This window comes from Dipodomys merriami, unplaced genomic scaffold (assembly GCF_024711535.1).
Source record: "Dipodomys merriami isolate MVZ:Mamm:240054 unplaced genomic scaffold, mDipMer1.0.p SCAF_25, whole genome shotgun sequence".
Taxonomy (NCBI): Eukaryota; Metazoa; Chordata; class Mammalia; order Rodentia; family Heteromyidae; genus Dipodomys; species Dipodomys merriami.
This window is the reverse complement of record NW_027203937.1, coordinates 23,363,147-23,388,370: the sequence shown is the minus strand read 5'-3', so window position 1 is coordinate 23,388,370 and position 25,224 is coordinate 23,363,147. Positions and strand designations below refer to the sequence as shown.

The window sequence follows — 25,224 nt, the reverse complement described above, 5'->3', positions numbered from 1 at the left end:
GGGTGGCGGCCGGGGTGGAAGAGGCTGCAGGAGCATTGGGATCTAAACCCATCCCAGGATGCGGGGCAGACAGCTGGGTAAACGGCCGCGGCTGATCCTCGGTCCTCCGGGGGTCAGGCCCACTGGCGCGGTCCCCTCCTCGGTGGCTTTTCCCCCGGGGTAGGTGGTGCGGTGGTGGGCAGCGGACGCAGCACCCCGCGGAGAGGCGCGCTGCGGGAGGGGGGCGGGCGCTACGCCTGCTCCAGCGCCGTGCTGGCCCCGCCCCCCTGCGCGCGCACTGGCTGCGGCCCGTGACGTCACGCTCGGCTATAAAAGACGCGGCGCGCAGCCCAAGCGGTGCTGAAGGAGCTCGAGGCTGAGTACGCCGGGAGCCCGCGGTAGCCACGGGGCCGCCGGGCCGCGGCCGCCTCAGCGATGTTTTACTCAGGGCTCCTCACCGAGGGCGGCCGCAAAGACACGGACATGCGGGAGGCGGCGTCGCTGAGGCAGCAGCGCCGGATGAAGCAGGCGGTGCAGTTTATCCACAAGGACTCGGCGGACCTGCTGCCCCTGGACGGCCTCAAGAAGCTGGGTTCGTCCAAGGACACGGTGAGGCTCCCGCGGCCGCGGCCGCCTCGGGACCCGTCTTGCGCCCTGGCCTTCAGCGCCCTGTCCCCTCCGCGCGGCTCCGAGGCCCGACCGCGGTCGCTGTCACTGAGTCCCCCACGGGCCCCGTCCGCCGCCGCTGTCCGCTGCCTGGCTGGCGCTCCGTCCATCCCCGCTTCGGAGCTTTGGTCTCTAGAGGGTCCGTCTAGCTTCGCAGCCTGAGCCCCCTCCTGGCTCCCTCTCCTCCCTACTCCCCGCCCGGCTGTATCTTCCCCCTTCCGGTTCCATCTCCCCCCCCCCCCGCTCCCTTTCTCCCCCCCCCGGCCCCTCTCCCAGCTCCCTCTCCCTCCTCCCCGCCCCTCCCCCCCAGCCTCCACCCTCACAGCTCCCTCTCCCCCTCCCGGCTCCCCCCCTCCCGCCTCCCTTTCCCAGCTCCCTCTCCCCCACTCCCTCCCTCCCTCTACCCCCCCTCGGCTCTCTCTCTCCTTCCTAATCCCCTTCCCGGCTCCCTCTCCCCTGCCCCGTGCTTTTTCTCCTTTCCTCACGCTTATTCTTTATACCTGATTTGGTTTGTGGGCTCGAGCTTCGCAGCAAGGACAGCTCCCCGCTGCCTCACGGTCCTGTGACCGAGGCAGAGGTGACTCCTAGTGAGTGAGCACGAAGGAAAGAAAGGGAGGTTTCTTGACAGTCCCCACATCCAGATGACTTGTGGTGACTCCAATGTCCGCCTCACCTATCCGTGCAAAACGTACGTCTGTCCTTTGATCTGCTCCTGACTTTCCATCCTGAGAAGAAAGAGAGAAAATGGGTTGAACATGGTTTCCTGAGTCCCAAATATCTCTATCATAATCATCCCCCCTCGTTCTCCACTTCTCCCCCAAAGGAGTAGGTGGAGGGTGGAGGCCAGACAGGCGCCTTGATCTCACTGACCAGCTAATGAGTGTATGTGGTTGGAGCTGCGCTGATGCAATCATTTTTTTTTTTCCCTTTCGCCCTATTCAAATTGTTCTTGATATTAAGTAGGAGAAGCCCAAGATGGGATCCGGAATTCAAAGACCATGCTAATCAAAGACTTCTAGCTATAGAGTGGGGATAGACAGTTAAGGCTTACCAAAGAACTGTATAAGATTCTATTCCTCAGTCACTGTAGTGATGCTGGGTCGAATTTATATAACTTTGTAGTTTTCTTGAATTCACAGTTACTTAATTCATGGGGGGGGGGACTATTTATCAAACACTAAATGTCTTTTGGAAATACAGTAAGGTGGTAGAGCCACCGGCTTAGCAAGTGCAAGGCTCTAGGTTCAAACTCCAGTACTGTAAAGAAAGAAGGGAGGGGGGGCAAATGAAATAAGAGCTTTACACATTTTTTTTTAGTACTTTTGTATTTTGCACCTTTGGAATGTTTAATATTGAATGTGGATTTTGGCCCGAGTTCACTATAATTCCCATTTCTAGTCCTAGAATGGCAGTGGAGAGAGAACTGCATTGTCTTTATTATTTTTAAGCAGCTCTAAGAATACACATATCATTATCAGTACTAGATTTTTCCTTCTCTGCCATTACTTTTTTCCCCCAGTACTATGGGTTGAACCCAGGGCCTTACAAATGTTGGGCAAGTACTCTACCATTTTAACTACACCCTAACCCCATTTATTACTTATGTGAAGGGATATCAACTCTAGTTTTCTTGTTCTATTTTTTTTTAATTTTTTTATTGTAAAGATACTATACAGAGGGTTACAGTTACATGAGTGAGGTAATGAGTACACTTCCTCTTGTTCTTGTTCTATTTTTAATTTGTTTGGAGGTACTGGGATTTGAACTCAAGACTTGCTAAGCAGGAGCTTTATGACTGAGCCCTACCTCTAATTCATGTAGCACTGATTTTTAAAGTTGTTTCCCCCTCCCTCAAATGCTGGGAATGGTGGTACACATCTGTAATCTCATCAGATGGGAGGCTGAGGCAAGAGATCACAAGTTCAAGACTGGTCTAGGCTCCTTAGTGAGATTGTCCTAGAACAAACAAATAAACAGGAAGTTATTTTTTTTCTACCAAATCTGAGACTATTTGATCTAACTATGCTATTCCAAAATAATGAGTGAAAATTTCTTCCATTATTTTTTTCACTTTTAAATCAATTCCATTTACATAGCAAGCCAGATACAAGACTTCTTTCCTTCAGACCAAAATAATTCTAGATCCTGGAAGCTTCAGAAATCAATATAGTAGATATTAGAAGAACTAAATTGTTAAATTTTTTCCTTGATGGACTTAAGGTATTGACCTTTGCTTGTTCTAGGTGGTTAAGGAGATCCCCTCCTCCAAGGAATCCTTATATTATGACATGCTATAGAAGATATTTCCATCTGTTTTTCTAACTCCAGTCTGTCACAGTTAAGGCAGAAGAAGTTGATAGCATAGAACACAGTGGTAATTTGCAGAAAGGAAGCATCCTGGAAGAGCAGTCTATTGCCATGGGTGTGGCACATAGCAGTTGACTTTGAAACCATGAACCACATTTCACACATTCTGTATTCCATTTTCAAGGAGTTAATTTCCTTCTCTCACTGTTCTCACACCTTTAACATGAAAATGATTGCATAGAAGATCCAGAAAAGGCCACAGAAACGAATGCATACTAAGGTAGGGCTAGCAGAACTGCAAGTGCTGGAGTGAGACAGCATTGGTTCCCTTGGAACTGATGTTGCAACCTGAGGCTGCAATCCTAGAAATGACCTTAGGAAAAAAAGAAAGAAAGAACGAAATGACCTTAGGAGTACATTCTTTTCCTGACCCTTCAGTTTGAACTCAGGGCCTCATGCCTACTTAGGCAAACACTCTACCACTTGAACTAAACCTCTACTCCTTCTGGGACTTTTACTCAGGGTCTCATTCTTATGTGGCTTGCTTGATTGGTTGGCACACTATCACTTGAGTCATGCCTCCAGCCTGATGTTTTGCTGGTTATTTTGGAAATGAGGACTTTCCGTTTAGGCTGACTTCAAACCTTAATCCCCTGATCTCAGTTTTTTGGGTAGCTAGGATTATAAGCATGAGAGTTTTTTATGTTTTGCCTTTAAGATGTGGTCTCACTACCTTTGCAAAGGCTGCCCTTAAACAGATGATCTTCCTGCCTTTGACCTCAGAGATTATAGGCATGTGCCACTAAGCCTAGCTAGAAGTACATTTTTTTTTGTCCACTCCTAGGGCTTGAACTGAGGGCCTGAGCATTGTCCCTGAGCTTCTGTGCTCAAGGCTCTGTGCTCTACCACTTGAACTACAGCACTACTTCTGGCCTTTTCTCTGTATGCAGTACTGAGGAATCTAATCATTCAAGCGAGGCAAGCACTCTACCACTAAGCCACATTCCCAGCCCTAGAAGTACATTCTTATCACTTCCCTTTATACATACATCTGATTGGATAGATCAGCATTGAGTCTATTTCTTCTTCTTAGAATAGAAATTTGGAGAATGTTAATTAATTGAATAGTTCTTACTTGAAGAACTCAACCTACCTCACCAGACTTCCATTTTGTTTGTTCATAAAGATTGTTCTCATTGTGTTAATGACTTTTTAATTTTAGCAACAGTTTTGTCATGTAATAATATACTGTCTTTCCTATGTGTTGTTATTACTGAGCTGTATTTACAAGGCCATATCCTTGATAGTAGAGAGGTTTGTTTTCCCTGATTGGTTTTGGCCATATACTTTAGCCAAGGTAACTAGAATTAGAAATGAAGGCCAGGGGAAGGATGTTAAGACAAAGTGCAGCAAACTAACATATAGTACTTGATCAGAATAGAATCTCTGCCCATAAAGCAGCTCAGGATAGTATCCTATAGATTAGACTTCTACAGTGTAACAGGGCTAGAGCACCTTGGAGCCTTAGAAAATGAACATGAAATAAGAGTACAACAGGGGTTGGCACAAATTGAAGATTTACAGAACTATCATTACATCCCAATTATAATATCATTTGAATATTTTCTATATTTAGGATTCAATCTAGGTGTTGGGAACACAAAAGCAAGGATAGAAAAGATTTTTATTCTATAAGAAATTTATAAGTGGGCTGGGAAGGTGGCTCAGTGGTAGAGCGCTTGCCTTCATGCATGAGGCCCTGGGTTCAATTCCTCAGCACCACATAAACAAAAAAGAAAAAAAGCTGGAAGTGGCTCTGTGGCTCAAGTGGTAGAGCACTAGCCTTGAGCTGAAGAGCGGAGGGACAGCGCCCAGGCCCAGAGTTCAGGCCCACAACCGGACCCAAAAAAAAGAAAGAAAGAAAGAAATTTATAAGTGAGGGAGAAGGATAGGACAGATAATACATTACATAAATGTTTATTCAGCACCTACTACATGTCAGACAATAATCTAGGCACTGTGGATATAATAGTGAATAAAAATGAGTTCTTGACCTCATGGAAATTGTATTCTTGTGGGGAGATGATTTTAAAAAATAAAATCAAGTACATATGTAACATTTCAGGGAATATGCAGTACAACTGAGAAAATAGGTCTAGGTAAGGGGAGGAGGGAGAACAGTGGCAACGGTGGGGTAATTTGAGCACGCTATTTTTTTTATTGTGAAAATACTGTACAGAGGGGTTACAATTACATGGGCAAGGTAATGAGTACATTTCCTATCAAGCATTGTTGCCTCCTCCTTTGTTTCCCCTTCCCATTCCTTCCCAAGCCATCCTCCCCCCAACCCCCCTTACAGGATGGTCTTGGAGGTCTCTGTGATATACTTACATTTGAGGAGATACTGAAGAAAATGAGGGTATCATGGGAAAGAGTTTCTAGACAAAAGTTATAACAGGTACAATGCCTGGAGTCAATATGCTTGTAAGGATTAAAGAACTCTAAGAGGATGTGTATATAGAGCAAAATAAATACAGAGAAGGATGATAGAGAGAGGACATAACATCAAACTCATGATGGGAAACCACACTAAAGCCTCATAGGCTTTATCTTTATACATATTTATATGTATTTATATTTATATATTTTTGATCAGTTGTGGGGCTTGAGCTCTGGGCCTGGGCACTGTCCCTCAGCTCTTCAGCTCAAGGCAAGTGCTCTGCCATTTGAACCACAGCACCACTTCCAGTTTTCCAGTGGTTAATTAGAGGTAAGAGTCTCGTGGACTTTCATGCATGACTTTGAACCGTGATCCTCAGTTCTCAGCCTCCTGAGTAGCTAGGATTACAGGTGTGAGCCACAGGCACCTGGTGCCATTTGGCTTTCATCTGAGATGAAACTATGGAATTTTTTGAGCACAGGAATAAAAGGATGTGACTTACTTTATATTAAAAAAAGATGACTCAGACTAATGTGTAGATTAGACTATTAGTGGTCAAGAAGCAGTGAAACTGACAAGTAGGTTTTTACTCTGTCCCCTAGGTAAGAGGTGGTTGATACCTTTTCACCCTCAACCATGAAGGTGACAAGAAAAGATCAGATTCTGGATATATTTTGAAGGCAGAGCTGACAAATTGGTGATGGATTATGTAGAGTACGATATAAAGTATAGTCAAGGATGATCTTAAGGATTTTCATCTAGCATTTGGAGGACTTCAGTTGTCATTTACTAAAATGGGTAAGAACATGAGGACCAGCTGGGAATGTGGCTTAGTAGTAGAGTGCTTGCCTAGCATGCATGAAGCCCTGGGTTCAATTCCTCAGTATCACATAAACAGAAAAAGCAGGAAGTGGCGCTGTGGCTCAGGTGGTAGAGTGCTAGCCTTAAGCAAAAGAAGCTCAGGGATAATGTGCAGGCCCTGAGTTCAAGCCCCAGGACTGGCAAAAAAAAAAAAAAAAAAAAAAAGAAAGTGAGGACTAAGGAATAGAGAATAAAAACCAGGAGTTGATTTTTTTTTTGAGGTGCTGGTGTTTGAACTCAACACAACTAATCAAGCTACTATTTGAACCACACCTCTAGCACTTTTTGCTTTAGCCTATTTTTCAGAATAGGGTCTCATATTTTCATCCACAAAGGCTATATATCATGACCAATATCTATTGCTGAGCTGGGGTTACAGCATATATCACTACATCCAGTTCATTTATTGAGATGAGGGGAGGGGTCTCACTAACTTTTAGCCCAGACTGGCCTTGAACCATAATCCTTCCAATCTCTCTGCCTTCCAAGTAGCAGAGATTACAGTTGGGAGCCCTGTAAAAAACCCTTTTAAAAAAAATAGTTCAATTTGGGACCTGCTAGACCTGCTAGTGATTCAAATGTAGCTTCTGACTAGATACTCCATTAGAAAATAAATGGCAAAACCAGGCAGCCTTTGCTGGTTGCCAAGATGTTACAGTCAATAAATGCTATGGTAGTTCAGTGGAAAAAGTCATTACTGTGGTCTAGTGTAAGGACAGAAATAGATCAGCCTTTGATTACAGCTTCACACATTCCCTGTGAGCATTTGACTGAGATGGTATAAAGAGAAGGCTGCTCTGTAGACCTCAGAGTAAAAATAATTTTACAGGTTATCTGCTCCAGCTCCTCACTCTCTTGTAAATTCTTTTTGACAAAAATGTAGGCTTTGTGTGTAGCTGAGACCAGTCAGACCAATGCACAAGCAGAAAAAAATCAGCAAAAAGGCTACTTTGCTAACATGCCTGTTGGGTTGCAAGGCAAAGGCAAAGAAGCAGAACACAGAAGGCCTAGGGCAGTGTAACAGTCTGCCCTAGGTACATTCCCATATGTTTTTGAGCAATGGCAAACCCAAGGACAATTTGTCTGTGTGCCCCACAGATAGAATGAGTCATGTGTTGTAGACTCAGCTAGCAAGGAAAGAAAGAAAAGACTCCAGTATTAGTGTCCTTTTAGATTTCCAAGGTCAGAGGACTAAAATGTAGTTAGGGCACTACAACAGATTATTGTAGAAGTGAAAAAAATAAGAATGGTGTCTAGCTTCAATTTCAGAAAATTGGAAGTGGCACTCTGGCTCAAGTGGTAGAACACTAGCCTTGAGCTGAAGAGGGACAGTGCCCAGGCCCAGAGTTCAAGCCCAAAAACCATACACACACACAAAAAAGAGAATTACAAAGATGGTAGCCTTGAAGCAATTAATCTGTTGAGTTAATGTGTGAAATACCTACCTCCAAACCTCTTGCTATGTAAGAAAATCCTCCATTGCTTGTATATGTACTCTTTCCTATTACCTGGGGTATGTATTTTTTCATAAATATACATGTTTATAATTTAAAACTTTTATAAAAATTAAAATTATTTGAGTTAGGGAATCATCTATCTCAAGTAATTTCAAAGTAAATGGCAATAATGCTACATTTTATTTTTAAACAGAGTCTCACTTTATTGCCTAGGCTTGCCTCAAACTTGGAATGAATGCTTTTGCCTTAGCCTCCCAAGCAGCTGGAATTGTAGGCATGTGTCACCATAAACAGCTAACTATTGCTACTTGATTTATAAATTTTGTTAAAATGGACAAAGACTTCACCTTCTTATACCTTCTCATCATATTCCTTCTCCTATTATTCTAATATTCTGCTACATAATTATGTTGGGTCAATCATGATTATGTTCATATTATTCACAGCTAATTCAAATGTGATTGTTTCTTTTTTTCATACAAGTATTTGCTTTTCTCAAAATTAATTTCCTTGACTTAATTGCCAACATAAAATTTGAATCTCCTGGGCTGGAATCGTGGCTGAGTGTTAGAATGCTTGCCTAGCATGCATGAAGACCTGGGTTCCATTCTGAGTAGCACATATACAGAAAAAGTTGGAAGTGGTGCTGTGGATCAAGAGGTACAGTGCTAGCCTTCAGCAAAAGAAGCTCAAGGACAGTGCCTAGGCCCAGAGTTCAAGCCCCAGGACTGGCAAAAAAAAAAAAAAATTAAAATCTCCCCCCAGTACTTTAAAACTACAGATGATCTACCAAGTCCCTTTTTTTCTTGGAGACATACTTCTTAGAGATCCTATCCTCTCAGTTTACTTTGGACTGACAGATATTCAGGCTTAATAAACAAACTTTATTTGGGACTTTTTTTTTTTTTTACAATTTTCAGAAAATTTTTTCCCTCCCTTTTCTACTGGACCCTTAATTTCTTAGATCCCATGCTTTTCTCTTTGTTGATTTGTTTCCCTCACTTTGGTGGAAAATACCTTTCAGTAGTTTCATGAGGATGCATGGGAAATAAATATTGGTTGGTAGTTTTACCAGGTGTAAAACTTTGTACAGATTTTAAAGGTATTATTCTACATTATTGTCTTTTAGTATTCACTATTACTCTTTAGTAGACTTTTTCATTCTGGGCCCTAATCCTTTGTATTTGCATCATCTTTTTTTCTTTGGAAAGTTTTTGAATCATTATCTATGATTTTTGCACAGTGATATTATATCTTGAGATAGATCTTTTTTCTTTTTTATTCTAGGCTCTACAGGGTCCCTTTCAATCTTTAAACTCATGTCCTTAAGTTCTGATTTAGTATGGAATACCATACTATCTTTTGGCTGTTCTAGAAATCTGAAAACTTAGCCAAATCATCCATTAACTTAGTCTTTTGATTTCTTTTTCCAAAAAGAATAAACTTTGGCATCCTTCCCGTTGTCTGAGTAAAGCAGGAGTCTCATGAAGGCTTCAAACTACTGTTTCCAATCCTCTCACAACCTCTGACTCTTTTTTTTTGGGGGGGGGGGTCCAGTCATGGGCCTGAACCCTGGGCCTGGGCGCTGTCCCTCAGCTCTTCAGCTCAAGGCTAGCGCTCTACCACTTGAGCCAAGCACTACTTCTGGCTTTTTTTTCTGGTTATGTGGTGCTGAGGAATCAAACCCAGGGCCTCATGCATACAAGGCAAGCGCTCTACCACTGAGCCACCTTCCCAGCCCCGAACCTCTGACTCTTGAAGTCCCAATACCTCTAGCTTCTCAGCTTTCCCAAAGTTTTAGTTTGAGTGAGAAACTGTATTTATAGCTAGACATGGATATACATAGTAGCCCAAACATAATAATTAATTTCTTAAGTAACAGTATAATTGGCCCTTGGTATCTATGGATTCAACCAATTCTGGGGCAAAAAGTATTCTAAAAAGATGTGTCTGTGTTGAACATTTACTTTTCTCTTGTTATGATTTCCTAAACAATACAGTATAATTATTTATACAGCATTTGAATTATATTAGCTATTGTCTAGAGATAATTAAAATACAGGGGAGAATTTGGGCAGGTTATATACCCAAAGCATCCTGAAACCAATTTCCATTTCTACTGTACCAATGGAAAAGACAGCCTTCTTCCATACAGTTATCTAGGGGTCAAGGCCTCTAAGGAAGTTATAATAGAGGTCATCTCCACTCTGGCCAGTCAGAAAAAGAAAAAAAAAATTCAAGTTTTTATGGGCAAGACCTAGAAATATGCATGTCACTTCTGCTCATATTCCATTCTCTAGAACTCAGTCACATGACTCTGTTTAACTGCAAGGAAGGCTATGAAACATAATTGGGATATCTTCCCAGGAAGAAGAGCAGAGTTAGGGTGGTAATGAACAGTCTCTGCCACTCGTGCATTCGGAGGCACACCCTTCTCTAGTCTAGGTCAATTATGCTTTCATGCCTGCTGTTCAGACTCCAGAATCTTGTCAACATATTTTCCTTTCCTCTTTCCTTTCTTTTTTTTTGTGGTTTAGACTATTTTTATTTCTCTACTATCATTAGTGAAATTTTGGTTGGGAATAAAGATAAATGTGCTGTTACATTGATGGTCACATATATGCATAGTAAAATAACCAAAGAAAAACCTCTCTAAAGTTCATATGGGGTTGTTAGCTGTGAATTTTATATCCCCAATCTTTTTTGTAGCTTTTATGGCCTGGGCATTGTCCCTGAGCTTCTTTTTGCTTAAGGCTTGAGTTCTAGCACTTGAGCCACAGCACCACTTCTGGTTTTGGAGAGGTTAATTGGAGATAAGAGTCTCACAGGGACTTTTCTGCCTGTGGTGGCTTTAAACCACAATTCTCAGATCTCAGCCTCCTGAGTAGCTAGGATTACAGGTGTAAGCCACCAGCATCCAGCTATGTATCCTCATATTTTTTGGGGGGGGGAGGTCCAGTTGTGGGGCCTGAACTCTGGGCCTGGGCACTGTCCCTCAGCTCTTCAGCTCAAGGCTAGCTAGCACTCTCCCACTTGAGCCACAGCGCCACTTCTGGCTTTTTTTGTTTTGCTTATGTGGTGCTGAGGAATTGAACCCAGGGCCTCAGGCATGCAAGGCAAGCGCTCTACCACTGAGCCATCTTCCCAGCCCCCTCATTATTTTTTATGGACTATGAAAGTTAAGAAAGAGAATGAAGAGAATTATGTATCTTGACATAGAAAATATCTTTCATGTATTAAATGAAAATAAGGAATTTTTAATTGTGTTATGATAGGACCCTATTTTATACATGTTTAAAGTGTTTTATTTTTGGAAATACATATTTTACTGTAATGCAGAGGCTTTCACCTTTAATTTTACATACATCAGTAATATTTTAATACTTTATGTTGAACATTTGTTTGAACAGTCTTTTAATCAATATCAAAAATTTAAGGAAAAGTTATCAGGGGCAAAAATACTGGAGAGATCAGTTAAAGCTGAAATTTTTCTACTGGATTTGTGTATTAGGGCATCATAACTGATATAATGGGATCAAAAATGATCTCAATGAGGGGTTGGGATTGTGGCTTAGTGGTAAAGTGCTTCCTAGCATGCATGAAGCTGTGGGTTTGATTCCTCAGTACTACATAAGTAGAAAAAGCTGGAAGTGGCACTGTAGCTCAAGTGGCAAAGTGCTAGCCTTGAGCAAAAGAAGCTCAGGGACAGTGCCCAGGCCCTGAGTTTAAGCCCAGGACTAGCAAAAACAAAACAAAACAAAAAAAATGATCTCAGTGAGGAAAATATAGGATGTCAGGAAAATGAACATAATGGTTTAGACTTTAAAAAAAAAAGAAGAAGACTAGGCAAGAATGTGATTAGAAGAGAATAAGTGTTAAAGAGAGAATCTGAAGTTTTGTGGGTGGCTTTTCTTTCCAATATCTGGGGATTTTGAGTATGTTCTTTAGTCTATGGAGGAATAAATAGTGTCAAATACTGGAGAGAGATGACTTCAAGAAAAATGATTTCAGAATTTCATCTTTTGGCTCATCTGTCTATTGGTCCTCTGAAAGATTAAAGGTAACAAGTAAATGCATTCAGCAAGACCAGTGTAGAAGAAGCAAGCTTTAGGGGAGAGGACTTTGATTAGATGAACAGTTTCACTTCTACAAACCTACTTTGTCTGAGTTGGTCCTGCTAAGCATGGACTTGACACAAGTAAGCACCATATGTAACTATGGCTTCTGACCTAGGAATCTAAGCTTATTGGTGAGAGAGATGAGAATGAAGAATTTCTTCCTCTTTTGAAGAGCAAAACATTCTCCCAGTACTGCAGCACTCCCAGTACCTCCAGCCCCTTATCAAACTAAATGCTTCTCCCTCATTCTTTTTCCCAAGGACACTAATTTAGAACTGTTTTGCCAAGAAACAGTGTATTTTGAGAAACTATTTCCTCACCTCACTAGGGTTACATGAATTATGACTTTGACTACCTTCTTCCTTAGAAATCTGTAAGGTAGCAGATGGTGAAAACTTCTACACTATCCCCTTCCCCAGGGACAGTCCCAAAACTGCACTTCTATGAGTGGTTCTTCCCCCCCTAAAATCAAAGTAGAAATATGAAATATATTAGATATAAACTATGGTCTAAGCTCTATCCTTTGAGAGAACTTAAATGTTGTTGTAAAGTGGACATAAGATGTTTAGATATAGAAAATTTTGGGTCAAACAGCTTTTCAAGAAATGTCTGAAACTTTGTAGAAGCTACTTTGAATAGGAACAGAAGAACACTGATATATCTGCCCTAGAAACTCTTCTAAGCTCTATCAAAGATCAGACTTGAATTCATACTCTTCATTCTGCTTCTTCACATTAGGTATCCTGGAATCACCCATTTAGTCTAATTAAATCCCCTTCTTCTTGGTCAATATATGTCCTCCTTATTTCACCACTTTTTGGCCCATTAAAGAGAGAGGGAAGCCAGGTGTCAGTGGTTCGTGCCTGTAATCCTAGCTACTCAGGAGGCTGAGATCTGAGGATCATGGTTCAAAGCCAGCCCAGTCAGGAAAGTCCATGAGACTCTTACCTCCAATAAACCATCAGAAAACCAGAAGTGATGCTGTGGCTGAAGTGGTAGAGTGCTCGCCTTGAGCTGAATCTGAGGGATAAGGCCCAGGCCCAGAGTTCAAGCCTCATGACCAACAAAAGAGAGAGAGGGAGAGAGAGAGAGAGAGAGGGAGGGAGGGAGGGAGGGAGGGAGGGAGAAAGGGAGGGAGGGAGGGTGGGGATGTAACTTCAGTGATAGAGCTCTTTGCCTAGCATGCATGAGACCCTGCATTCATCAAAAGGAAGAAAGGGAGGAAGGAAGGGAGGGAGGAAGGGAAAAAAAGGGAAGAAGAAAGAGAGGAGTTGATGATACAATAGAGCAAGAGGAGCCAATGGCTTGAGGTCTAGATGATGTCAGTGAGGATGATTCCTGTGGGTTCTGTCAGGTTTCAAAGTATATATGTTGAGAGGCTTACTCAGCAGGTATGAATTCCTGTCTCCCTATCCCATCCACCCCATGGGTGACTCAGCTCCCAGAAGAGCCAGGCCATCAAGAAGTCTGCAGTCTAAATGTAAAAGATAAGGCTGTAAATTACTGAGACTTGACACAGAAACAAACAGAGCTTCTGACTACCAGTGTATAAAAATTTCTCCAACCTGGGAGAATTAATTACCCACCCTTTCTGTAAGATTATTTAAAAATATTTAAAACTTATTTAAAAAATATAAAAACAGAGATTATTTATTCCAGGTGAAAGCCACTTTTCTCCCAGATTTCCTTTGGAAAGGAAGGGAGGGCAACAGCCCATATCACTAAAGTCATTGAGTTCTGTTGAGCCATAGAATAGTCATTGGTCCTATTCACATTTCCCAGGACAATATCCTACCTTGCTCTTTCATTATTAAGGGTGGCCTATTGCAAATTGGTTTATAGTATCTGTCCAGACAATACCAGTGAAGTCCCCACCTGAAGGAAAAATAAGAAACAAAGGGAGAAGTCAGTTGCATGAAGTTCCTTCGTTATTTCTGTGGCACCTGGGAGACAGTGGGAGCTGGGAGGATGTGGCTTATCCTTAAGAAGCTGTTGCTTTCTATTCCTCAAGCAACCTCATAACATCCTGCAGAGGCGCCTCATGGAAACCAACTTGTCCAAGCTCCGAAGCACTCGTGTTCCTTGGGCCTCCAAGACCAACAAACTCTCTCAGTCTAAGTCTGAGGGGCTAAAGAAGTCTGAAGATGATGACATGATTTTGATTTCTTGCCAGGTAATGTTCGAAGAAGAGCTTTTCTAGGGTTTTCTGTAAAGTAAGATTTTGAGGGCCTTTATTATTCCAATAGTAGTTCATAGACTGTAGTTCTTATGGAATTCATAAAAAGTTATATTGTAAACACTGAAAGGGAATATAATTTGTGATGAAAGATTTTATTAGATTTGTAAACTGATATGTGATTTTTAAAAAATTAAAGGCTGGAGGATATAGCTAAAGTATTAGGGCATGCCTAATGCGCACAAGGCCTAGGTTTGAACTCCAGCTCTAGGGGGAAAAAGATTAAGAGTTATATGCTATATAGAATATCCAAAGTCTTAAATTGGCACCGGTGGCTCATGCCTGTAATCCTAGCTGCTCAAGAGGTTGAAATCTGAGGATCAAGGTTCAAAGCCAAGTCTTTGAGACTTTTATCTCCAGTTAACCACCAAAAAGGCAGAAATAGAGCTGTGGCTTAAGTGGTTGAGTGCTTTAGCTTTAAGCTAAAAAGCTCAAGGACAGTGCCCAGGCTCTTAGTTCAAGCCCCAGGATCAAGCACCCACATGCGCTCATGCGCGCACTCACACACATAGAGACAGAGAGAGAGATCCAAAGTTCTGGAGTATTGGGTCAGCTTTGAATTCAGTAGGAAAAAGAGGTAATCAAAGGCAGATTTATCAGTGGGTAAAAATGGGATACTACCATCTAATTGGAAGGATACTCCCCAATCATGTGCTTCATTTGTTACCTTCTGCTTGTTCTCTGCATCTCTCTTCCATGTTGCCTTTCTCCTTCTTGAATTGTATGTTTCCTTTCCTTTCACAGTGTGCTGGAAAGGATGTGAAAGCTGTGGTTGACACAGGCTGTCAATACAATCTCATCTCCTCAGCCTGTGTGGACAGATTGGGGTGAGTAGCCACATTTGTTAGGTGGAAGTCAGATGTGAATGCATACTTTTCTCCATTCTATTTTGAGGTTAGGTTACAGGAGGTGAGTGTCACCATATAAACACAAAGAGCCCAGATTTCATCTGGAAGCAGGGTCCTTAGAAGAGGGGAAGGGTGGCAGTTTGTCAGGCAGTTGAGAAATCAGTGAGGCAGAAAGCCACAAGCTTTCTTACTAGCTCTTTTTTGGTGGGGAGGATCCAGTTGTGGGGCCTGAACTCTGGGCCTGGGCGCTGTCCCTCAGCTCTTAAACTCAAGGCTAGTGCTCTACCACTTGAGCCACAGCGCCACTTCTGGCTTTTTTCTTTTTTCTTATGTGGTGCTGAGGAATCGAACCCAGGGCCTCAGGCATGCAAGGCAAGCCCTGTACCATTGAGCCACCTTCCCAGCCCTCTTATTAGCTCTTTTGAGGAAATATCTCTAGATTCTGGATGAGAGTGTGAGATTACTGGCTGATCCACCAGACAGCAAACTGAATGTGATTGTCCCCCTGTTATATCTTTGATTAATAAAAACAGAAATGTGGTTGGCTTTAGCTTATTCAGGGTCATTCTGGAGGACACACTGGCTACCCTTAAGAAATACTAGTCAGAATTGAGAATCCACTGCTGTGGCAACTAGGACTGGGCTTCATAGAGGTGACTACCTAGGAGTTTCTTAGTGCCTTGCCTGTCTGTGAAGAACATGTACAGTCATATCCCCCTGTTGTCCCTGCTGGAGACTGAATGAGTCAGACACTTAGTATATTAAATGTTTTTAGTTCTTCCAGCAGTTGATATTGGATTTGGCCCTCTTTTAGTCAGAGAAAGCTATTCTGTATCTTCTTTTCTTCTTCAGTATCTACTTTTACTTTCTTATTATTCTTTTTCTTCATGGAAACTACTAGATGGGCTTTGAAATCTAGTCCAGAATCAGTAGGATCAACCCAATAGCATTTTCCATATTTCTAGTCCAAAGTAAAATAAATCATTTTGCAGTACAATTCTCTAGAGAGAAATAATCATCAAGATAGACATAGTGGCCCATTTTGAGCTACTGTCAAGACATCCATATACATAGGTTATACAGGGATTTATTTATATAATCAGTGACCCTGACACCTGATCTGTTCCTTCTGTGTCTACCCTTTCCTTACCCTGTACCACTATTGTTACTCTTTGAAGTTGGCTATATGGCTTTTGTGATTGCTGTGTAGGGTGGGAGTTGGTGAGGGTAGAAGAGGAATCTAGGACTCAAGTCCTCTTGTGGGAAAACCTTTGAGCTTTTTTCTGTGTTGTGAAAAGATGAGCTATGATGCAATATAATGGTTCCAGAAAGACTAAAAATGTCCTGATGCATAATTAGGCATGCCATGTTTCCAGAGGAATTAATAATTATCTGTAAAACTGAAATTATTTTTCTTTTAGATGGGCTGTAACACCAAAAGAGAGGAAATATAGGAAGGCAGAAGTATTGGCACAGAAAGTCCATAATTAAGTACTTATCCACCAACCCATGATAGCTTGGTACTAGCTATTCCAATCAGCTTACATAATTGTGTAAAACCTTAGTGCTATTGCTTTCCTTCCTCCTCTGGCAAGTCAAATTAAGGAGAGCTTTCTCTATAATATTACTTGCTGATATCAATATTAGTGCTTTACCAAATAAATACTTGCCCTCACTAACTGTATAGCCTAAGACAAACAGATAAGAATAGAATGAGATGGAAAGGAGGAGAAAATTAGACATTGAACAAATCAACTTCTAAAATTACTATTAATTTGTCCTGTTTTGTGGGTTTTTTTTTAACCTACTGATGGTTAAAAAAATACATGTTAACTAAACTGTCTCACAAAGTAGGCCTGTTTGAATGCAGAACTGAATTCACTAAATGTGTCAACTCTCCTCATTAACCAATACAGGTAATGAATACAAGTTTTTTTAAAAATAGGAAGTAAAAGCCAGTGCTAGTGGCTCACGGTCCCATTTATTTATTTATTTATTTATTTTATCTTGAGGCTTGAACTCTGGGCCTGGGTGCTGTCCCTCAGCTCTTCAGCTCAAGGCAAGTGCTCTACCACTTGAGCCACAGTGCCACTTTTGGTTTTCTGGTGGTTTATTGGAGGTAAGAGTCTCATGGACTTTGTTGCCCGGGCTGGCTTTGAACCGTGATCCCCAGATCTCAGCCTCCTGAGTAGCTAGGATTACAGGCATGAGCCACCAGCACCCAGCATTTTTTATATGTATCTCCCTGAAACGATTAGGACAAAGTGCTGAAATGAATATAGGCTGTTTAGTTCTCACTTTTTGTTGGTGTTGTTCTTGTGTGTTTTGATAAAATCCCAGGAAATTACTTAGGAATTCCAGTGGTGCCAAAGAGATTCTAATAGTTTTTCTCTCCTGATGCAGGCTCAAGGAACATGTCAAATCTCATAAGCATGAAGGAGAAAAGCTTTCTCTGCCCCGGCATCTCAAAGTAGTGGGCCAGATTGAGCACCTGGTGATCACAGTGGGTTCCCTCCGCCTGGACTTCCCAGCAGCTGTGGTTGGTAAGTAGAATTGGGTACTGAAACTATGGCCCCTAATGTAAACTGTCATGAAGTTTCATATCTATAATACTGACTTCCTCAAAAAATGTCAGGTTCTCATTTTTCTGTTCTAGACACTTTGTCCCAATTTTTCCCATATCAGATGGTTCTTAGTTACATTTAAGATGTGCTAAGAAGAAAAAAAGACATGCTAAGAATCAATCAGAAAAAAAGATTGGAACTCAGATAAAACAATTGATGGAATAAGAGAAGAAACATTTTTGTGTACAGGTGAAAATGTCCCCTGAGAGCTTTCCATGAAGTAGTGGCAAAGAGCAAGATTCCTTTGCCAGGAATCCCTTGATAATTTCCCACTCCCTTCCTATGTTCTCTTCATGCATTCTATACCAGACTTCTCTGAGTTCTTCATATTTTAATTTTTTTTAATTTTCCACTAGAATAAAGACTTGGGTTGGAATTTTATCTCTACCAACTCCTAACTATAAAAATCTATTTAAAGTACTTAATAAGAGATGTTCAACAGATACTTTTTGAACGGATGAATGGATGGATGAATCTGGGTGATTGGGCTGACTACTAAGATAGCATGTAAATGGCTGGATCTTAATTTTGTTTTGTTTTGTTTTGTGTTTTATTTAGAGGATAATGAAAAAAACTTATCTCTTGGTCTCCAGACACTCCGATCACTGAAGGTAAGATGAACTGCATTTTCCTCTCTGAGGCTGGCATCTTCTTACATGGAGAAAAGTAAGAAGTAAGACTTTAGTATTTTTTTTTTGCCAGTCCTGGGGTTTGAACTCAGGGCCTGGGCACTGTCTCTAAGTTTCTTTTGCTCAAGGCTAGCACTCTACCACTTGAGCCACAGCACTACTGGCTTTTTTCTGTTTATGTGGTACTGAGGAATCGAACCCAGGGCTTCATGTATGTTATTTAAGCACTCTTACCACTAAGCCACATTCCTAGCCCCCTTTAGTATTGTTTACATGTATTTTCCCCTGAAGGTTATTGGGCACATTGACAGTGACCATGCTTCTCCTTTTCTTTAGTGTATCATAAACTTGGATAAGCACCGGCTGACCGTGGGGAAAACAGATAAAGAAGAAATCCCTTTTGTGGAGACAATTTCATTGAATGAAGACAAGTGAGTAGCCCAATTATTTATTCTGAGTTGGATATTCTCAGACACCATATGGAATTGTATCCTGTTGTCAGCTTTAAATCATACATAAGTCCATCCCTTTCTATTCCCACAGTTTACTGTTCCATAAAACTGTGTAGTCTACACTTTAGAATGGGCAGCAATGATATTATGCAGAATGGTGGGAAAATGAGAAACCTTAAAACCAAAGTTTTACATGTCTTCAGCATAACTCCTCTAAATCTGGTATCATTTCTTCTGATGTTTCTTTCTCATTTCAGCACTTCAGAAGCATAACCACAGCTTGCAGCATGTCTGCACATGAGCATACATACCAGGTTGACAGATTGAGAAGACTGGGTTCGAACCAAATATAGTAGCAACTTGCTGTGGATCAAGTCCTTCCCTCCAATAGATGCTCGAGGAGCTCCTTCACACTCAGACCTTTCTAGACTATAGTCTGTGCTTAGAGATCTTGTCTGGTTATAGCCATTGTTTTTTACTCCTTTGATCATAGATCCTTTTAACACTGCCAGGTCTCACTTGTGGCCTATTTCTCTGCTTCTTCCAAGAATTTGCTTTTTTAGTCAAGTATACAGCTTCTATTTCTCAATAGATACTTGCTTCCTTTCTCATAGCTAAATGTATAATAAAAAGCAATCTGACCTTACCTCCTTTCAGCTGTTTCCAAGAAGTGTAGAAAATCAGTATCTTGAAATTAGATCTCTTCTAACTGAATCATTGATTTCTCTAGTATGAAAGATGATCTTAAAGAGTCCAGAGAGATCATCTGGTACAAATCTTTCCTTTAACCATTGAGAAGCAAGTGAATCATCTGAAGTCATATATTAAGTCAGTGGTAAAAGGGACCAGAACTCATACCTGTTCTAAGCTAAGGCTCCTATGTTGCTTCACTTGTTGCCAGGATTTAAGGAGAAGGCAAGGATGTGACAGAGTGAAAAAATAAGGCAGGGTAAGGGAAGAAGATGCATGTATGCCAAGCCCACTAAAAGTTCCCTGCCCTAAAATGATACATTAGACCCTAATCTTGAGGGTCTAACACCTGAGGGTACAAAGATTAACGAAATAATCTTTTCACTTTGAACTTCTCTAATAAGAGGAAGGCAAAGAAACATATCACAGACAGGAATAGTAATCCCTGAGATACAGTATCTGGGCACCATTGTGAAACATTACTCCCCCAATTCTGCCCAGCTTGTTATATATCTGACAAAAGCTCAGGAATCTGGAAATAGGGATAAAGAAGCGAAATGGAAAAATACTATTACAATGCCATAATAAAAGGAAATAGACTGAACAGAATCAATTAGTGAGGAGGCAGGCCTACCTGGGAAAACTTACCTGGGATAGAGATAGGGAGTGAAATTCCAGGCTCATGATTAAAGGTTAGTAAACCCCTCAGTTCTGTCTTGCTGCAAGGAAAGAAGCAGGGCAGCTAGTAGTATTATAATCTTTTATAACTGCCCAGTATTTCCTGATCCCTGTCAATGGGGTTGGGGAAATCATGGATTTACTAATTTTTTCATCTTATTTTCTGGATTCTTCTGTATATGTGGTACTGAGGAATTGAACGCAGGGCTTCATGCATGCTAAGCAAGCACATTCCCAGCCCGAAATCACAGTTTTTGTTTTGTCGGTCATGGGGCTTGAACTCTGGGCCTGGGCGCTGTCCCTCAGCTCTTCAGCTCAAGGCAAGTGCTCTACCACTTGAGCCACAGCACTACTTCCAGTTTTTTAGTGGTTTATTGGAGATAAGAGTCTCACAGACTTTCCTGTCTGGGCTGGCTTTGAACCGTGATCCTCAGATCACAACTTCCTGAGTAGCTAGGATTACAGGCGTGAGCCACCAGTGTCTGGCCCGAAATCACAGTTTTAAAATAAAACTTTTTGATTAGGTTGTCAACTTAGGGAAATAGCTATTAGTATCTCTTTGGTATATTCTGAAGCCTTTGGTTCATAGCAGTAGTTCTCAGGTATTTAAAAAATCTTACTTTGAACCTTACTAAGTACCACCAATTATCTTGTTTAATGTTCAGTTACTGCCTCTACTAGAAAACTTTGGTCGTGGGGCTGAGAAGGTGGCTCAGTGGTAGAATGCTTGCCTTGCATGCATGAGGCCCTGGGTTCAATTCCTCAGCACCACATAAGCAGAAGAAAAAAAAAAAAAGAAAGAAAACTTTGGTCGTATTTGGCCTTGCAGAAGCTCCCTAAAGTCCAGGAACTTGATAACGTGCATTTGAACAACTAGGCAGTCAGTTGTTACTGGGTCATTTCCTAGGCTGCCTTCCTGTCAGCTTCTAGAAAGGAAGCTAGATGGAAAGCTACCATAGGAGAGGCTATCCTGATGCTCAGTAGGGGTGGTCCCTGGACTGCCAGCTGGTACACCAGCTATACCTACTCCCTTACCTTGGAGAAACTGCTTCTTTCCACTTAAGTCTCTCCATACTCCTTTCCTTTCCACAGCAGTTTCTCTATATTCTTTGACTATCATAGTATCACTGACCAGCTTCTTACCCTAGCACAGAGCTGAAACACTTCATTCCTTCTCTTCTTGAAAGATCTACTCCAAGCATTGACTCTTAGCCACCATGAGGCATGCTACAAGTTCCTTCAGGTTTATCTTTTAGATTCCCTGTGGACCAAGTGAAGCTAAGTAATCTCAGGTTTGCCGGGCACTGGTGGCTCATGCCTGTAATCCTAGCAACTCTGGAGACTGGTATCTGAGGATTGCAGTTCAAAGCCAGCCACGGCAGGAAAGTCTGTGAGACTCTTATTTCCAAATAACCACCAGAAAACTGGAAGTGGCACTGTGGCTCAAAGTGGAAGAGTGCTAGCCTTTAGCAAAAAAGTTCAGAGGCAGTGCCCAGGTCCTGAGTTCAAGTTCCATAATGCCCTCCCCCCCCAAAAAAGAAAGAAATCTCAGGTTCTAAGAAGCTTCAACTGATTCTGGCCCTTAGAGTTCAGAAATAGGGGATGATCCAGATGGCCATTAGTGTTCCTCTGATCTCTAAAAATTGTTCAGTGATTTTCTAGTTTGGGAATAAAAACAGCTGGATAAAGTAGGTTTCACATATCATACTTGCACTCAATGTATTCAAGTCATTTAAATTGTCTAACCATATAATTGAAGATTAAGATCCAGACTCGATAGAGGCACCAAAAATGTCTAAAGACAATTACAAGGATCTTAAGATCCATAACTTTTAATGCTGCCAAGTTGATTACTCTGATAGCCTCTTTCTTCCTGATATTCATGAGGTAGCACTAGGTTCACCTTTATGGGTGAAGTTAGTTCTTCCCTGATTCTTAAAAAATTATAGTGCCTCTGAGGATGTGGCAAAGTGTCTACCCAGGTCATAGTTATAATGATAGGAGGCTGGGAAGGTGGCTTAGTGGTAGAGTGCTTGCCTTGCATGCATGAGGCCCTGAGTTCAATTCCTCAGCACCACATAAGCAGAAAAAGCAGGAAGTGGTGCTGTGGCTCAAATGGTAGAGCGCTAGCCTTGAGCTGAAGAGCTGAGAGACAGCGCCCAGGCTCAGAGTTAAGGCCCCATGACCGACAAAAAAAAAATAGTTATGATGATAGGCAGTAGCAAGAAGTACCAGAAAACTTATTCTTTATTAGATGTCCATCTTCATCACAGAAGTTTGAAAAGTATTTTTATTGATTGGTATTTCTATGCTTGATTTGAGGAATGACTATTCTAACTTTTCTATTTTCTTATCCTTCACAAACCCTACTTAGTATGATTTTCTATTTCTTATAAGTATGTATAGAATGGATTACCCAGTGTGTGAACTGCCCGCACTCCTGTGTAATAGAATATCTTTTCTGTCTGGGAACATGAGGGAGATGAACTGGATTCCTCTCTCCTGTTACTTCTCTGCATTGGCACTTTATCTACTGTTTCTGCCTGTGCTGTTTATTTGTGAGACTGATGTTAACAATAAAGTGATATATTCCCTCTATGGCTTGTCTCAACAGTCTGTGTGTCAGGGCCCCAACCTGGAAGGTGTAGGAGCCCAAGTATAGTGAAATGCATCAGTATTTCTCTTTTATGATCATTTGAACACAAGGCTGTGGGTGCTTGGTTTCTCCATAGCTGCTAATTCTGCAGCTCCTTCTTACTGTGTTTGTGTCTTTGGGGGCAATTAGTGAACTTCACTGACTTGGTTTTATAGTCTGCAAAACAGAAGTGATAATAGTACTGAACCCACAATATCAAATGAGATAATCCATGTAAAGTGGTCTGCTTATGGGTAGTCACCAAAGCTTCATTTATAAGAACAATTTATGGTGGGTCAATCAACAACAGTGCACAACTCTGAGAAGCTTTGAAAGGGAAAGGGTGAATGAACCTTAATATATAGTTAAAGTGGTTCAAATGAGCCAGGCACTGGTGGCTCACACCTGTAATCGTAGCTATTCAGGAGGCTGAGATCTGAGGATTGCAGTTCAAAGTCAGCCCATGCAGGAAAGTCTGTGAGACTCTTATCTCCAGTTAACCACCAGAAAACCAGAAGTGGTGCTATGGCTCAAATGGTATTTTTTACTTTGTGGGTGGGTCTTTGGTAACTATTCCATTCTGCCATTATAGCATAAAGTAGCCACAGGCAGTATGTGAATTCAGATTTTCACATTTATTTTTTACATGTTATGATATCATGTTATTTGTCTCACCCATTTAAAAATATTAAAATTATCCTCAGGTTGTGAGTTATACAGAAACAATTTGGCTGCAGACTGTATGGTTTTCCGTGCTTTGTCCTAAATTAATTCATAGTTTCTCCTTTCTCCTAAGATTTTAAAACCTTCCTCCTGGTTCTCACTGTGATAACCTTGCTTCTATTCATGAAATGAAATACCTACCACACCATAAAACTGCCCTCTTACTAACATCTGTATGCATATATTGTGTTTCCCTTTTGTTATTAATACAGAATACTTGTTTATCCCCCCCAACATAGTTTTGATCATCGATATATACCCAGTACTCAGAAGTATTTAACAAATATTTGAATGAGCACTAGCTACTGACCAGCAGCTATAAATTTAGACAATTTTTTCTCCAAAGAAATTAATCTCCCTTTCCAAGAGAAAAGACCTACTTTCTCCTGACAATCGGAGATTTCTTGATCATGCTAAGTGGTATTTTTTTTTTAATTAAATACAGGGGGCTGGGAAGGTGGCTCAGTGGTAGAGCGCTTGCCTTGCATGCCCGAGGCCCTGGGTTCGATTCCTCAGTACCACATAAGCAAAAAAAAAAAAAAAAGCCAGAAGTGGCGCTGTGGCTCAAGTGGTAGAGCGCTAGCCTTGAGCTGAAGAGCTGAGGGACAGCGCCCAGGCCCAGAGTTCAGGCCCCATGACCGGACCCCTCCCCCCAAAATTAAATACAATAAATTATTTTACGGGATTGACCCATAATGTGTATTTAGGGGTGTGTGTGTGTGTGTGTGTGTGTGTGTGTGTATGTGTGTGTGTTCTGTCATAACTACTGGACATACAATTCAAAGGAATTATTATCACTGATGCTATACATGACTCCATTTTTTTCCTGGTCTGGTGTTTGGCATAGATATAAAGGATGGGATAAAGGAGTAAGAAAGAAAGGAACATGCAGACAGCTAATTTATCACTGGAGGGGAATGTAGCTGCAGACAGCCTTGGTCCCAGATACATTTGTCTCAGATTTTGTGTGTGTTTATGTATACAATAACCTTGGCTTCCTAACCTTCTCACTTTATGTAAATTTAAATAAAGTCTTCTTTTTATCTCCATAAAGTGAGAGAATACAGTTGAGAGGGTACAACTGGACCATTGTCACTTAAGAGAAGTGGATTAGGGCTGGAGATGTAACTCACTGCTAAAGTTAAACCACATGAGACCTTGGGGTTGATCTTTAGCACTACGAGAGAAAAACATTTAAAATAAGAAAGAAATAGAGTAGGAAATCTTAGTTACAAGTAAGCAAGAAAAACAGGGAGAATAGATACCAAAGCCAATTCAGCATATAAATAAAACTCCATAGTGATCCTAGGTCATTAATCTTTCCCTGCCTACTATCTGCCCTGTTTCAGCTTCCATTTGGACACCTTAGTGTCATCTCCCATAGTTAGAAATCAAATAAGAGAAATGAATCATGTAAGTGCTTGATACTTTTTTTTAACTGATTAGAGGAGTATTCTACTCCTGTTCCCTTTCCCAGGTCTCTACTTCTATTGTTTTGATGTCAATGTTCAAATTGCTTGCAAGATTTGGTGCAAGTTGAGAATATAAAAGGTATACACGAAAACCTAATTTTATCATAATGGAGTTAAGTTAGGAAAAAGATGTGTACTAATATAGAAAAGTATGCTTGTTAGGAAGGTTTTCTGGTGTAAGAGATCCCTGGCCTAAAGAAAAGCACTAAAAGGTATAAGCAGAACCCAACCCTATCCAGTCACCTAGAATGACACTTTTTTTGTCAAATGTAGATCCCTCAAACCTACTGTTCTACCTATGCCAGTTACTCTCTGTCACTGATTTTTTTTTCACCTTGTTTAGAATCTTCATTTAGTCTGCAGTCACATAGTAATCTAATAGTCACACTTCATTAATGGAAGCTACATT

At 41.3% G+C, this 25,224-nt stretch overlaps 1 protein-coding gene across 1 annotated transcript; it reads left to right on the top strand.

The window, feature by feature from the left end:
- The first annotated feature begins 345 nt into the window (after positions 1-345).
- On the top strand, positions 346-22,583 carry Nrip3 (nuclear receptor interacting protein 3). The gene is made up of 7 exons (XM_070035272.1): positions 346-588; positions 13,840-14,001; positions 14,809-14,891; positions 17,316-17,455; positions 18,095-18,147; positions 18,502-18,596; positions 18,875-22,583. The coding sequence occupies exons 1-7, from the start codon at positions 415-417 to the stop codon at positions 18,888-18,890; spliced, it is 723 nt and encodes a 240-aa protein (XP_069891373.1). The 5' UTR covers positions 346-414; the 3' UTR covers positions 18,891-22,583.
- The last annotated feature ends 2,641 nt before the right edge of the window (positions 22,584-25,224 follow it).

Bases quoted from the DNA above. Each gene is read 5' to 3' on its own strand.
- Nrip3 (XM_070035272.1), top strand. From the start codon at position 415: ATGTTTTACTCAGGGCTCCTCACCGAGGGCGGCCGCAAAGACACGGAC. The intron at 14,002-14,808 runs GTAATGTTCGAA...TTCCTTTCACAG, and splicing joins TGATTTTGATTTCTTGCCAG to TGTGCTGGAAAGGATGTGAA. The intron at 14,892-17,315 runs GTGAGTAGCCAC...CTCCTGATGCAG, and splicing joins GCCTGTGTGGACAGATTGGG to GCTCAAGGAACATGTCAAAT.